Raw genomic sequence first — 13,934 nt, 5'->3', positions numbered from 1 at the left:
AGGTAGATTACTTGTCTAGCATGTGTAATACACTGTATCTGATCCCCAAGGGCACACACAAAAATAAATAAAATATAAAAGCTCACACACATCCAAATCCACAAACATATATTTCTATATTGCTGCACATAAACTTTTTTTTCTGTTTTCTGATTCTATGACTATAAGTTATGAGCCACATCTTACCTTACAGATGAGGTTTGATGTTGACAAATTAACAAAGTAAATCTGAAAACATTTTTATATCCCAATCATGATTTTACCCTTGAGTTTTGTATGTGAATTATATTTGAGATACAATGTATGCTTGTGATAACAACAATCTATCATGGCTTTAAGCAAGCTGAAATGATTTTCCTATAAATTTAGGAAAAAATATCCTATACATATTAGTTCTACAAAGAATATTGTTTTAATTTCCTATATCCTAAAATATAAGCCACTTGTGTTCAACAGCCATTCTTACATAGACATCCATCTAAATAGAGTTTTCAATTAACAACAACAACAGAAAATAGATCCTTAAACACATGGCTCATACAAATATTTTTTAATATAATTAGATTATGAGAAGATGGTGTGCTGTATATGAGCTGAGAAGAAAGAGTGAGGGTAATCAGAGATTTAATTTTATTTAGCCAACTTTGAATTTTTCCTAGAGATATCTTAGGACCTCTGATGAAAATAAGATAATTAGAAGAGATAAACTATCTTCGGGGAAAATGATGTAAATATTAACAAATGAACCCAACATTAGCAATTCAGAGAAGACTCAAAAGTACATAGGTAGAAAGATCATTAACGTGGACATAGGATTAGCAGAGATCTGTCCTTCCACATGTTGGACTAAGTTTTTTCAGTGAAGTTCATATTTTCCTCCAACCTTAAATAGATTCCTCTATCAGACTTCATTACACTGTCTGAGAAAGTCAAGAGAAAAATACAACTAATTTACATTTCACATGAGACTTTGGATGCCTACTTAAGGACTTTTCATTGCTCTGAATGAAGTTTTTGTTGTTTACTTGGTAAATTCTTTATTCAAATAGTTTTACTTCCTTTGGCTCAAATCTGTTGCCTGGACATTTAGTTTTCGTCTGATCCTTTACATCATTAATATAACAGTTTCTGAGCCAATGAGTCACTAAATTGAAATTATTTTTCTCTCTGAATACGGTTTATTCTATATTCTCTCATTGTTCTTGCTATACATGTACACTACCATCATTTTATATTTTGAATAATAACTTTTCTCCTCAAAGACAAATAAATGAGTCTGCAAAACTATACACCATTTACAAATATTGAATATAATGAACTAAATGTCATTAAGGTAACCATAATATGTAGTTTCAGGGAACAAATAATTTTAATTCCAAAGTATTTTTGATATTAAGACAGTTATTCAGTTTAAATCTTTATATGGTCATAGATACTGTTGACTGGCATTACTAGATGAACACTAATGTAGGTAACTTTTTCAAAAATGGGATAGCTTTTGCATCAGTTGAAATAGGTTTAACAATATATTTTTTTTCCAATTTGACCTTTAATTGTTATTCTCTTGATCTCTGTCTTTTGAGAAACTGGTATACTGCACCGAGATGTATTTTAACTTTTGTAAGAATATTTATGTTAGAAGCCAAATTTAGCCGGGCACCGGTGGCTCACGCCTGTAATCCTAACTACTCAGGAGGCTGAGATCTGAGGATGGTGGTTCAAAAAGTCTTATCTCCAATAAAAACCACCAGAAAACTGGAAGTGGCACTGTAGCTCAAGTGGTAGAGCACTAGCATTGAGCTGAAGAGCTGAGGGACAGCGCTCAGGCCCAGAATTCAAACCCCACGACTGACAAAAAAAAAAAAAAAAAAAAAGAAACCAAATTTATATTTACTAATTTCATTACTTCAATAAATATTTTTGTTCAGTTCACAAACATGCTGCAAATGTTACACAATTCAGTAACTATAAAATGTCACTTTATTCCTACATACATTACTGGCATGAATATTTTTCTCTTTCTTTACATGTTTTCCATTTTCCATATGTAGAATTGTAATTCTAGAACTTGAAACACAAAAATGTTGGTCTCTTTTTATCAGTAATGATTTGTGACTAGTCAACTACTTGATTTCTAGTTCAATTAGGAAGCCTTCTTCCAACTTCTAAGGCCTCTCCAACCATTTGCACTAAAACACTGTTGTAACTATTTTAAAGAGCTAATTGCCATAGTGCTTACGCATGCTCATCTAGTCAGGACTTTGTATCTTTCTGTACAGTTTACAGTACATGTATAACTTGTAACTATAAACATTTTTGCCACTAAAACTCTCACAAAAAATAATAATTTCTTATATCAAAGCAACATACCATTCTTACGAATTACTCTGTAACTTAAATGTGTGTAATCATCTTGAAGCCTATTTTGTCATTTCTCAAATTCAGTAGGATTACCAATTGTCAATGATCCAAAGTTTATATCTCCTGGGCATCCAGAATATGAATGAAAAAAGCTAGTTTCCTAGTTGACCATATGACAAGTTAGTACCATACATCCTGTTTGAGAACTGCTTTCCCTTTATTGCTTTGTACAAAATGGAATTCATAAGATAGATGTGTTGGCCCATTCCCCAAATCTAAGCTCTCAAAAATCAGATCAAGAGGATCATGAGTCTAAAGCAAGGTTAGGCTGCACAGTAATACCCTGTCTCAAAGAGAAAAAAAAGTAAGGAAGAATACAGTAAAGCTTATGTATTCTTTTAAGAGCTTTATTTCTATACATATCCTATTTATTTCCAGAACATTTCTCATTTGTCCCTATTTTTCATTGTTAAAATATTTACAAATCATACCAAGATTTTATATGGGCAAAAAGTAATCTGAACCTCAATTTTCTGAAATAACTGATTTATTTAAAAACACATCCTAATAGTGTGTTTTTTTCTAATAGAAACTGAATAGCAACACTGCTTGACTTTATTACATCACATATTTTATATTGGAAAGTTTTCTTGTAAGAATTTTTAAGGGCTTATATAATTTTACTATGTTAATGTATTCCAAATAATTCTAACTTTTTATCCTGTCTTGCTGTCCATTACCATTGATTCACCTATGAATCTTTAATTACCATTTACTCCTTTAACACGGGTACACCTCTCCAACCTAAGGAATCATCTTTGCTCTCTGAAACAAATTGTTCCAGGGCTGTGTTTAATATAGGCATATTTATTTGGATACAAGATCTATGTTCCTGAAAGACCTTACATTCTGCAAAATCGCCACTAACAATCACAATGCTCATAAGGAAAATGGCGGTGGCCAGAACCTATGAAGCTATGTAAACAGAACACTAACAAAACCAGTAATTGGTGTCTTGGGAAATAACTTAGGCAGACCAAGCAGGCAGCACAGGTTGTCAGGAGCCTGCCTCGGGGAATATTAAACTTGCACAGAAACAATAGAAAAGGAAGTTTGGCTTGTGGGATGCACTGAATCAATGCAGAAAGAGATGGAGCTCTGAACATCAGAGCAAGTAAAACCTGTCAGGAGGCTAAAACTCTGCAGGGGTGTGATTCTGGCTCTCTAGACTGAATATGGTGAGTTCAGGATTCATTTTCATTTTCCTAAAATAGGGCTGAAGGCACCCTGCCTACAAAGCACCCAAGTGTAATGCAAACACTAGCCTGTGTCTGAGAGTTACATTTTCTCTCTTACTATTTTGACTCTGCTTTAGTTAAATCAGATATAAAAACATGCAGCTTTTAACATGTGCTCATGATTTTACTCTCACTATTAATGGATATGAGCAAATGGTGTATTAGAAAATACATCGTATGAGAGGAAAAATATTCACAATATTACAAAGGTCACTTCCCTGAGACTTTTATTTCAAACTAGATCAAAAATCGAAATCTATATTTAGTAAAATAAAATTGGGGAAATTATTAAAAATGTCATGAAAAGCAATATTGAAAATATTACTTGCAGTTTTACATAGAACAATAATTTATCATACTGTCTTTGGTAGTACATTCAGATTAATCCATCCTCTTGATTTCATTTCTAAATGCTTTGATATTTTTACAAATAAAAACAAATTTATTCTCTATATCGTGCATAAATATTTCATTTGATAATTAAACTGGGATGATCTATTTTATGACACTGTATATCTATGTATACGTACATTAGTTTATAAAGACAAATACATCTCTAAGACACAGGATAAAATAACAAATAATGCTTGTAGGTTTTTCTTTAGTAGATTATTCTTCATTCCCAGAACTGACCCAATTTGTCTTCATTCGTTTTGATTTAAGTATTGTAGCATGTTTAGATCTTTCTAATATTATAAATAAAATTAATCTGGAGTGTTCTTGCCAAATTATACTAGTCTTATAAAGTGATTATATTTTTCATATGTTATATATCCTGGAATATTTCCAATAATGTTAACATTTTGTGTCAGTTTTTAAAATTTGTCTCTCTTTGCTTTATGTTTGACCAATGTTACATATATTCTTTACAGTCTTTATCTACTCATTTTTATGATTCTACTGTCTTTTATATCTAAAGCTAAATATTGTCTTTTTAAAATCATATTACTCTTGTACTGGGAAGGTGGCTTAGTGGTCGAGTGCCTGCATAACATGCATGAAGCTCTGGGTTCAATTCCACAGTACCACATAAACAGAAAAGGCCAGAAATGGTGCTGTTGCTCAAGTGGTACAGCACTATCCTTAAGCAAAGGAAGTACAGGGACAGTGCCCAGGACCATAGTTCAAGCCTCAGGACTGGCCAATAAATAAATGATAAAATAATAAATAAATCTTATTGCTTTTAGGAAGTATTATATTTAACATTTATAAGCAGACACATGCATTATTTAGGATATATTTTCATCATCAGATAGATTAGATAATTTTGTCCTTATATTCAAAAGTAGAAATAGTTTCAATTAAAATCTTCAAATCCAATTAAATATTATTTGTTTTCCATAATAAATACTTTACAATGAAAGAGAAGACATTTCAGATATATTTATGGAGATAGAGGTGATCTTCTTTACTTAATTCATTTTCTGAATAAGTTAAATAATACTTGTTTATTGGAGCTGGAATCTCAGAAATAGTTATTGCCATGGCAATGTTCTCTTAGAAAAATCCTATTGTATACATGTGCATGCACACATACATACTTACATGCAGGGATATGCTCTCATTTCATATGTTATTCTTAGAAAAATGCTAATTTAGAGTGGAACTTTTTATCTAATATAACTACAACAATTTTGGCAAATTTTGGGGGAAATTCTTCAGAGGTCTGACACATTTTTCCCTCTTAATAAGAAGTTTTATACCCAAGTAGATAAATCTCATTAACTCTGTCTATAAAACCATGGGTACATTCTCAGAGGGAAAACTTCCTTAGAGTTTTCCCATTGGATTAACACTTTTCATTTTCTCATTTGATTAAATACTTGAAATTGAATGAAGGACCCTAGGGAGTCCTTCTTTATCCAATGGAAAAAATTAACACTTTCATACGTGGCAACATTGGCATTTGTTAAACCCCACTTAAATTGCTCAATGTGCTTTTATTTTAAACAAACTGCTTCAAGGGTGTTCAAACTTCTTTTTGTAAAAATAGCATATATGAAATATGGATAATTTTTCCTTGTTAGAATCCTTTATAGAGAAATACTCAAATCGCTTAAAATAAGTAAATAAAATTAATTGACTTTTCTGTCTTGAACACTACAACTGTGTATTATATGCTTTCAAAAAATTGTTAACAGCACTGCAGATAACATTACCATATGTAACTATTATCATTTTAGTTCAGCATTATACTGGACAATTTAACCCCAAAAGAAACACGAAGTACACATGATATTGACAACTACATGGATACACATTATAACAGTTTGTATACTGAATATGAGAGAAGAAAAAGATTCAGAGCCTATTATTCTTGTCTACTCTCTCTGTCAGTATAGGAACAATACTCCATCCATGAGAGAACATGACTTGATTTCTAATCAGTTAAGCATTTATCATTTCTTTCAAAATTAAGAATGATAAATTTATTTAAAAACCTCTGAGAGGGCTGGGAAATTGGATCAATAGTACAGTGTTTGCATTGCATACATGAGGCCCTGAGTTCGATTCCTCAGCACCACATAAGCAGAAATAGTCCAAAGTGGCACTGTGACTTAAATGGTAGAACACTAAACTTGAGGTGAAGAGCTGAGGGACAGCGCCTGGGCCCAGAGTGCAGGCCCCACAACCGCCCCGCCCCCCCCCCCCACAAAATCCCTCTGAGAAACAACATATGCACAGAACAGGCATAGAATAACTCAAGAATTCACTGCTGACCTTTTTTTTTTTTTTTCCAATGAGGCATTGAAGTGTATTCACTGATTGATAATTCTACTTCCAGAATGTGAACAAAAACATATGAAATTATTTTTTGTTTTATTCCTGGGAACTGAACATACAGTTCTTGAAACTACTGATATGTAGGGGACACATATATAGATAACAGATTAGTAGAAGGTTTAGTGATTATAATAAATTGATGGTTGATAAATGCTACAGAGAAGATAGATGAAATAAAGATATACAGAAGAGAGATACAGGGAATAGGTAGGTAGGCAGATAGATAGATAGATAGATAGATAGATAGATAGATAGATAGATAGATAGATAGATAGATAGATAGATAGATAGATAGATAGAAAATAGAAATAGCTATTGACACAGAGACACAGATAATTAAATAGATACTGAAGTGAGTCAACCAGCATTGATCTGAAATTTCAAATTGTGTTTTCACTGGATTCATAATTACGGCAGAAAAACATTTATGTAATATATTTTTATGAAAGTAACTTTGTTATGATGAATAGATTTGATATTTAAAGAATGAAAATAAGTCCTACTTAAGAGAAACATGCAAAATTTTTGAAAAAAATATTTTATTTACACATTTAAGAAGAAATAATTTCACATTGTTTATAAGCCCACGTATCCATGGCAGATCATGTAAATAGTATTCTGAAAGATTTAAGTTTAGTTTAATGTATGTTTTAGAGACTCTGGTAGTTAGATTCATTCATAAAGCAAAATAAATAAATAAATAAATTTTAAAAAGCTCTCAGCTTTTCCTTAAAGGCATCAATTAAGAAAATATAGGCATTTCATTCTATTAATGTACATATTAGTTTTGGTTTTATTTTATTTTATTATTATTTTTAAGGAGTTGTACAAAGAAGTTCCCATTCTACAAAACAGTACAAGTACAAAGTGTCTGACAACATTGTCACTCATATTTCATTAGTTTTGATAGTGAATTTTTTGATAGTGAATTTTAACTTTAAGCATGAAGAACATATTAACATAATGTAATATATTTTACTTTAATTTATTTAACTTATCATTAATTTTGCAATAACATAATCAATTATTTCACATTACCTAAATATCAAGACAATATTTATTGGAAAATACCAATACTGTAACACAAATTAAATAACCACTTATTCATTTTTAAGATTATGATATGTTCATTTAGAATACATAGAATGATGTTCACCATATGGTATTAATTTTGTCAGCTCTCTAAATATGAACATTTCAACTATAAAATAAATATCTAGACACATTTGATTGTAATTGTGAATGTTATATAATTTATTGTATAGACTAGTTGTTGTTGCTGTTTAAATAAGTTTTGATTTGTGTATAATATTTGTACATATTACTGACATACAATGTGATAGATGTAGATTAGTGATTAACACAGGGAGATTTTCATTTGTATCACTTTGTTCAGTACATTCAAATTCTTTTTTGTCAACTACTTTCACATATAGAATTCATTATTGTTAATTGCATGCACTGATCTTTTGATATAGAAGACAGGAGTTTATTCCTTGCACCAATCAATGGTGGTGTGGGCACTGATCCAACTCTTCTCTTCCCCTCCCATCTACTCTTTCAGGTCTGGTATCCAATACTCAGCTACTATAATCTCTATGTCTTATTCCAATAATGAGACAGATAATGTACCATTGGACTCTTAGTCTTGATTTTTTCTGTATTATGTAATGTCCTAATGGTCTATTCGATGATTGTAATTTATACAATGATTTTTTTTATTTCCAAGTGAATAATACTCTATTTTGTATAAATACTACATTTTCCTCACTCTCTACTCATCTGCTGGTTCCAATTCTGGTTGTTTTGAATAGTTCTCCAATAAACGTGAAGGTAAAAGTATCCTTTTGAAATCATGATTTTATTTCCAACAGGAAAATTGCTAGATCTTAAGATAGTTTTATTTATAGATTTCGGGGGAAACAATGCACTGTTATCAATAATAGATTAATTCATTGCAGTGCTGTAAACATTGTGTTGCTTCTTTTGTACTCCTATCCTCACCTAGACTTCTCAGCTTTAGTTGTTTTGCTTGTCACCCTTTTTAGGAGTTTTTGTTTGTTTGTTTTTTGTCGGTCATGGGGCTTGAACTCTGGGCCTGGGTGCTGTCCCTCAGCTCTTCAGCTCAAGGCGAGCGCTCTACCACTTGAGCTACAGCGCCACTTCCGGTTTTCTAGTGGTTTATTGGAGATAGGAGTCTCACAGTCTTTCCTGCCCGGGCTGGCTTTGAACCGCGATTCTCAGATCTCAGCCTCCTGAGTAGCTAGGATTACAGGCGTGAGCCACCGGCGCCCGGCTCCTTTTTAGGAGTTTTAGATATAATCTCCTTGCAGTTTTGATTTCCCTTTCCTCAAACTTAAGGATATTTAGGGACATTTCTATATGTTTGTCATTTGTACATGCTCTGAAATATATATGTATGTATATATGTATATATATATATATATATATATTCAGATTTCCTAACACACTTTTAAAATAGGTTATTTATAGCTTTGTTATTGATTATTAGGATTTCTGAATATCAACTGTTCTTGGGCTGTATATTTTGCAATTATTTTCTCACAGTTTGTATCTTGTCACTTTTCCCCCTTGCTCTATTAATAATCTCTCTTTATATTCTTCTAGAAGCTAATTAGTCCAATGTAGTCCTTTTTTGTAAATTTTTATTTTCATTTCCTATGCATTTGGGATTGTCATGCCAAGGCCAAAGTCTTAACACATTTTTCCTATATTTTATTGTAATTTCTAGAACTGGTCTTAATTCTAGAAGCACCATCATCCATATCCTTGCCTTCTGAATATCTAGTACTAGAGGCATGAAGCACTTGTGTACAACTCTGACTACTGTTTGAGATGAGGAATTTGGGTTGTGATATATTAAGAAAATTTGTATTATTTCCATTTAGTCTCACCTGTTAAACACTATGTGGAGCATAGGCCCGAACTACATATTCTGATATGGTCATACTCATGTCTCAATGTTGTCAGTAACTAACACCTCTATTTCTCTCTCATTCTGGGTGACCTCCCATTAAGACAGACGGTATGCAAACCTCTGAAGCCAGGTTTGTACAGGAAGCTTCAAGTACTTTGTGTTTCCTAGGCTTGATATTCACCAATGTCATTTTTGCTGCATTCTGTAAGTTAAGGAAGCCATTTGGTAACATAGGGAAAACAGACAGAAATGTAAGGTTTTACTTTGTGTGTATGGTTTTGTTTGTTTTGTATTTTTCAAAAGAGGATTTGAAAAATTACAATGCAAATGAGCTTGTATTATTGTGCAGAGAGGCATGCGTGCTCCTGGTGGCAACCCACCCAGCACAAAAGAGGATATATTCAAACAAACATGAAAGCAAATTAATATTCAGGCTACACAGAATACTAGGCAGGTGACAAATAAAAATAAAGCAAATTTTACAGCAGAGATTTTATGTGCACAGATAATTCATGGGAAAGGGATTATAAACGTGGAATAATATATGGGAACACAAATGAACAATGTGCATAAGCATAGGTATGTAAAATAAATACTTAAAATTACTAGCTCATATATGACACATGGGCAGAAAATGGAGGAATGGAACATGAAGAGTTCTCTATAATTCTCATTCTTTGATATATATGCCCCATATAATTTGTTTTCCCTGATTATAGATGGACATAGTCATTTGCCTCCAACATGCAAAAAATGTAGCAAATGTGTTGTTATACCACTTTTTATATAAGATTATAAAAGTTATTCCTCCTTTGATCTCTGGCTTTTCTACACTGATGCAGACTACTGTCATTTGTGCCCTGCTCTATGGAGATAACAGTGGCCAACATCTAAGAAACAGCAAAGAGAAATTTGCAATTAAGACAATATCCTGTTGGTCATTGAATCCTATCAACAGCTGCATAAGTAAGCTCAGGATAGATATAGCTTCCATTGATCTTGAGATTAATGGAGATTCAGCAGAGGCCTAAAGCCACCTAGAACTCAGGTTAGACTTGCCTGCAGAAACTGCAATAGGGCATTTATACACTATAAGGTGTATTTGTGGACAATTATTAGACAGCAACAGACAACTAATATCAATAACAAACCCCAAAGTTCTCATGTCATAAAAGCAAGAAAATCTGATTTTGGATAAGTTTGTTGTACCTTGATATGCATGAAAAATGAGTAAAGGTTAATTAATAAAAAAAAAAAACTTTATCAGAATCTATTACCATATAACAAACTGAAACACAGGATCATTATTAAAAGTAATAAATTACAATTTAAATGAAAGGCATTATCGTATTATAGGGTATTTGAACATTATATATAAATGTATACCTAAATCACAAAAATATTGTAATATGAATATCTTCATCAAAAGCTTAATAAGCAATAGATACATGATTGTGGTTATGCTCAAATGGTTCACTTCACTAATCCTAGCTAAGACAGTGAGATTTGTGATTTAAGTCAGCCCACAAAAACTCTAGTAGATTCTATCTCAGCAATATTCAGAAAAAGCCAGGCTGGAGATGTGGTTCAAGATGTGATTCAATAATAAAAAAGTAAATGAACAAACTTGAAAACCTATAGTCAAACCTAGTACTGGCAAAAAAAAGCACTATGGCACATACAATATTTTATATTTTTCCCACAGTAGGTCTGATGAAAAAGAATGAAAATGTTAACTTTTCTTATGCTTTGATAAAGTATATGTATATATATATATAGGTATATATATATATGCATACATATACATAGTTCTCCTTTTAGTTGATGAAAATACTTTACAAATTTTGGAAAAAAAAAGAATGAATAAGGGAAAATTAAAGGAACATACATATATCCCATTACTATGAAATTTGTTCAAGTGCCATTAAGATAAAATATAGGTCACATAAAAATACCTGCATTGGTTTAGGGAAATTAAAAATCTAATTTAGACACAGATATTGTTCATGTAGTAATCTGCTGATAAGAATATCAGCAACAATAATACATCAAATAATTTCCAAGACAGTAAGCAAACAAATCATATATAGAGTAATGTAAACAATTCACTTGTACATCTATTCTAACCATCACATTTGTATGCCTTGGAAACATTTAGCAAATAGTATAATGCAGAGTACATCTATTACATTTTGTTTCTGCTAAAACATTTTTAAATGACATGTAATTCAATAAAATAAGAAAATAAATTATTTAGTCACATAAACCTGACATTTAGAAAATACTAATTAGAGAATAACACAATCTCTCAAATTTTAGTTACTTCATATTTATTACATTGCATTTATTTTGGGCAGTCATTAGGAAGCATGTATGATTAAGTTTGCTCTGTCACATACACTTTTTAGTTATCTATATTCTTTAATTTGTTTCTATTTTGGGCTGGTGAATTAGTAAATGAGGACATACATAGTATCACAATATTCATTCACTCTGTACATTATTTGTCACAGTTAGAAAGCACTGACAACAATAAATTTACTATCTCCCTGGCATGTTTCCTTTGACAGTATATTTTGCTTAATAAAGGAGACAACTCAAGTCTGACTCCAAGATAGCATTTGTGGTAGTTAACAAATCAAACTGGTTTTATGTATCTCAGAGGGAATTAAGAGTTGGTGAGTAAAACACAGTAACTCCCAAGCCTTTTATAAATTTCTACATGATTTCTTAAAAATGCCTTTCATATTTTTAACAAACAAAATACTTGAAATGGAATTGACTCCCAAGAGGAGTATTATGTGAATTTATAGTATTATAAATGTCACATTCAAATGTTATTTTCTGGTTTTGCTGTGTGTTTTGGCCACATTGAAAAACCAAAATGTTGGCCTTTCACTTGCAGAGGTCTTAGTTTTCCACAGATGTGGTACCATGTCCAGAAGACAGACTACCCCCCCCTTTCTATTGTAAAAGTGATGTGCAAGGGTTCAGTTTCCTATGTCACGTAATGAGCACATTTTTTTAAACATTGTTATACCCTCAGTCATTTTCTCCACCCCAAGTTGTCTAGTTCATTTCCAACACAGTGTCTAGAGAGTACCACTGCTGAATTGGTTCAGGCTTTGTCCCAGAGTTTCTGCGCTTGCCTTTCACCTCCCAAATCAGATAAACTTACACACAGGACAAAGGGCACAAATATAAAAGAGTGACAAAAAGAAAAACAAAACAGAAGAAGAAAAAAATAAAGAACCACAAACAGTACAATAAAAACCTCATTCTATTTCTTGGGGTTAATTGAGATAAGCAACATTTTATATGATCATATGTACATAGCTATTGAGACCTTGTGATCCTCTCCTAAGAAAATCATTTGTTCTCACTGTGTGACTACTTAGAGTACTGTTGAATTTATTATGCCCAAGTATAATTGTTTGTCTTTTACTATCTCTTGGGTTAACTTGTAGATCTATAGGCATATCCTAACTATTATAAATTAGGGAAACCAAGTAATCTATGTATTTTGGGCCTGGATAACTTTGCTTAATATAATTTTTTCCAAGTCTTTCCATTTCCTTACAAATGGGGCAATATCATTCTTTTTTTTTTTTTTTTTGACTGTCCTAAATTGTTTATTAGGTATGAATTGTACAAACATTACTTTTATTATTAGCGGTAACGGTGGAGCTGGAGAGTATTGCGCCTTCTCCATGCTGCTCGGCGAGAACTGCCGATAGTGTGGTGGAACTTGTGGCCCTTTCCAAGGCCACGACTCTTGCGGGCTGCAGAGGTCAGCCCACGCATCTCTCTGTGCTTGTGGACTGGTTTGGTGATCCACTGGGTGTCAGGATTTCTTCTGATGGCCTTATGGAATGGATCAATGAGGATAACCTCAAAGAATTTGTATGTAGAATCTTCACCAACCCAGTAACAATTGAGGACTCTCAGAGCCCCACAGTGACGCCCAGCCCGCTCCTCAGCAACAGACTGAAGGCTGCGAGCAAACTTGAGCTGGTTAACACCATGATGGACAGGCTTGCCATAAGTTGCACCCTTAGGAACCGGGTGTTTGCGGCCACCACGGCGCACACGAATCCTGTATATGACATAACCTTGCTTGGCCTTGTATCCCAGGCGGCGTGCCTTATCTGGAGGGGTGGGGCGGGGCGCCCGGTGCAGGGCTGAGAGCTGGCGGTACTGCCAGCAGCGGACTCTCAGAAGAAAGCGCATCACATCCGACTGCTTCTTCCTCCATAGCTCCTGGATGTACTTGTAGGCACCCATCTTGGCTTACCTGATGGCTGCCGCCAGACGGAAAGGAAGAGACGTTTCTCCCGGGGCAATATCATTCTTTCTGATGGAAGCATAGAATTCCATTGTTTATATGTACCAAATTTTCTTGATCCATTCATCCACTTACAGGCATCTGGGTTGATTTTGTATCTTAGCTATGGTAAACGATTCTGCAAGGAACATGTTTGTGCTAGTGGCTTTAGTGTTAGCTGGTTTGTGGTAATTTGAATAAATGCCCAGGAGTCTGATTTTTGGGTCAT

General features: G+C 33.0%; 1 protein-coding gene across 1 annotated transcript; it reads right to left on the bottom strand.

Annotated features, from left to right (window-relative positions):
- Window positions 1-13,000: 13,000 nt before the first annotated feature.
- On the bottom strand, window positions 13,001-13,711 carry LOC122097929 (60S ribosomal protein L15-like). The gene has a single exon (XM_042668504.1). It carries the CDS (start codon window positions 13,663-13,665, stop codon window positions 13,051-13,053), a length of 615 nt encoding a protein of 204 aa, XP_042524438.1. The 5' UTR covers window positions 13,666-13,711; the 3' UTR covers window positions 13,001-13,050.
- Between the last annotated feature and the right edge of the window lie 223 nt (window positions 13,712-13,934).

This window comes from Dipodomys spectabilis, unplaced genomic scaffold (assembly GCF_019054845.1).
Source record: "Dipodomys spectabilis isolate Male_0828 unplaced genomic scaffold, ASM1905484v1 ptg000440l, whole genome shotgun sequence".
NCBI classification, from domain to species: Eukaryota; Metazoa; Chordata; class Mammalia; order Rodentia; family Heteromyidae; genus Dipodomys; species Dipodomys spectabilis.
Note: the sequence above shows the minus strand (reverse complement) of the source record. Positions and strands in the feature narration are given on the sequence as shown.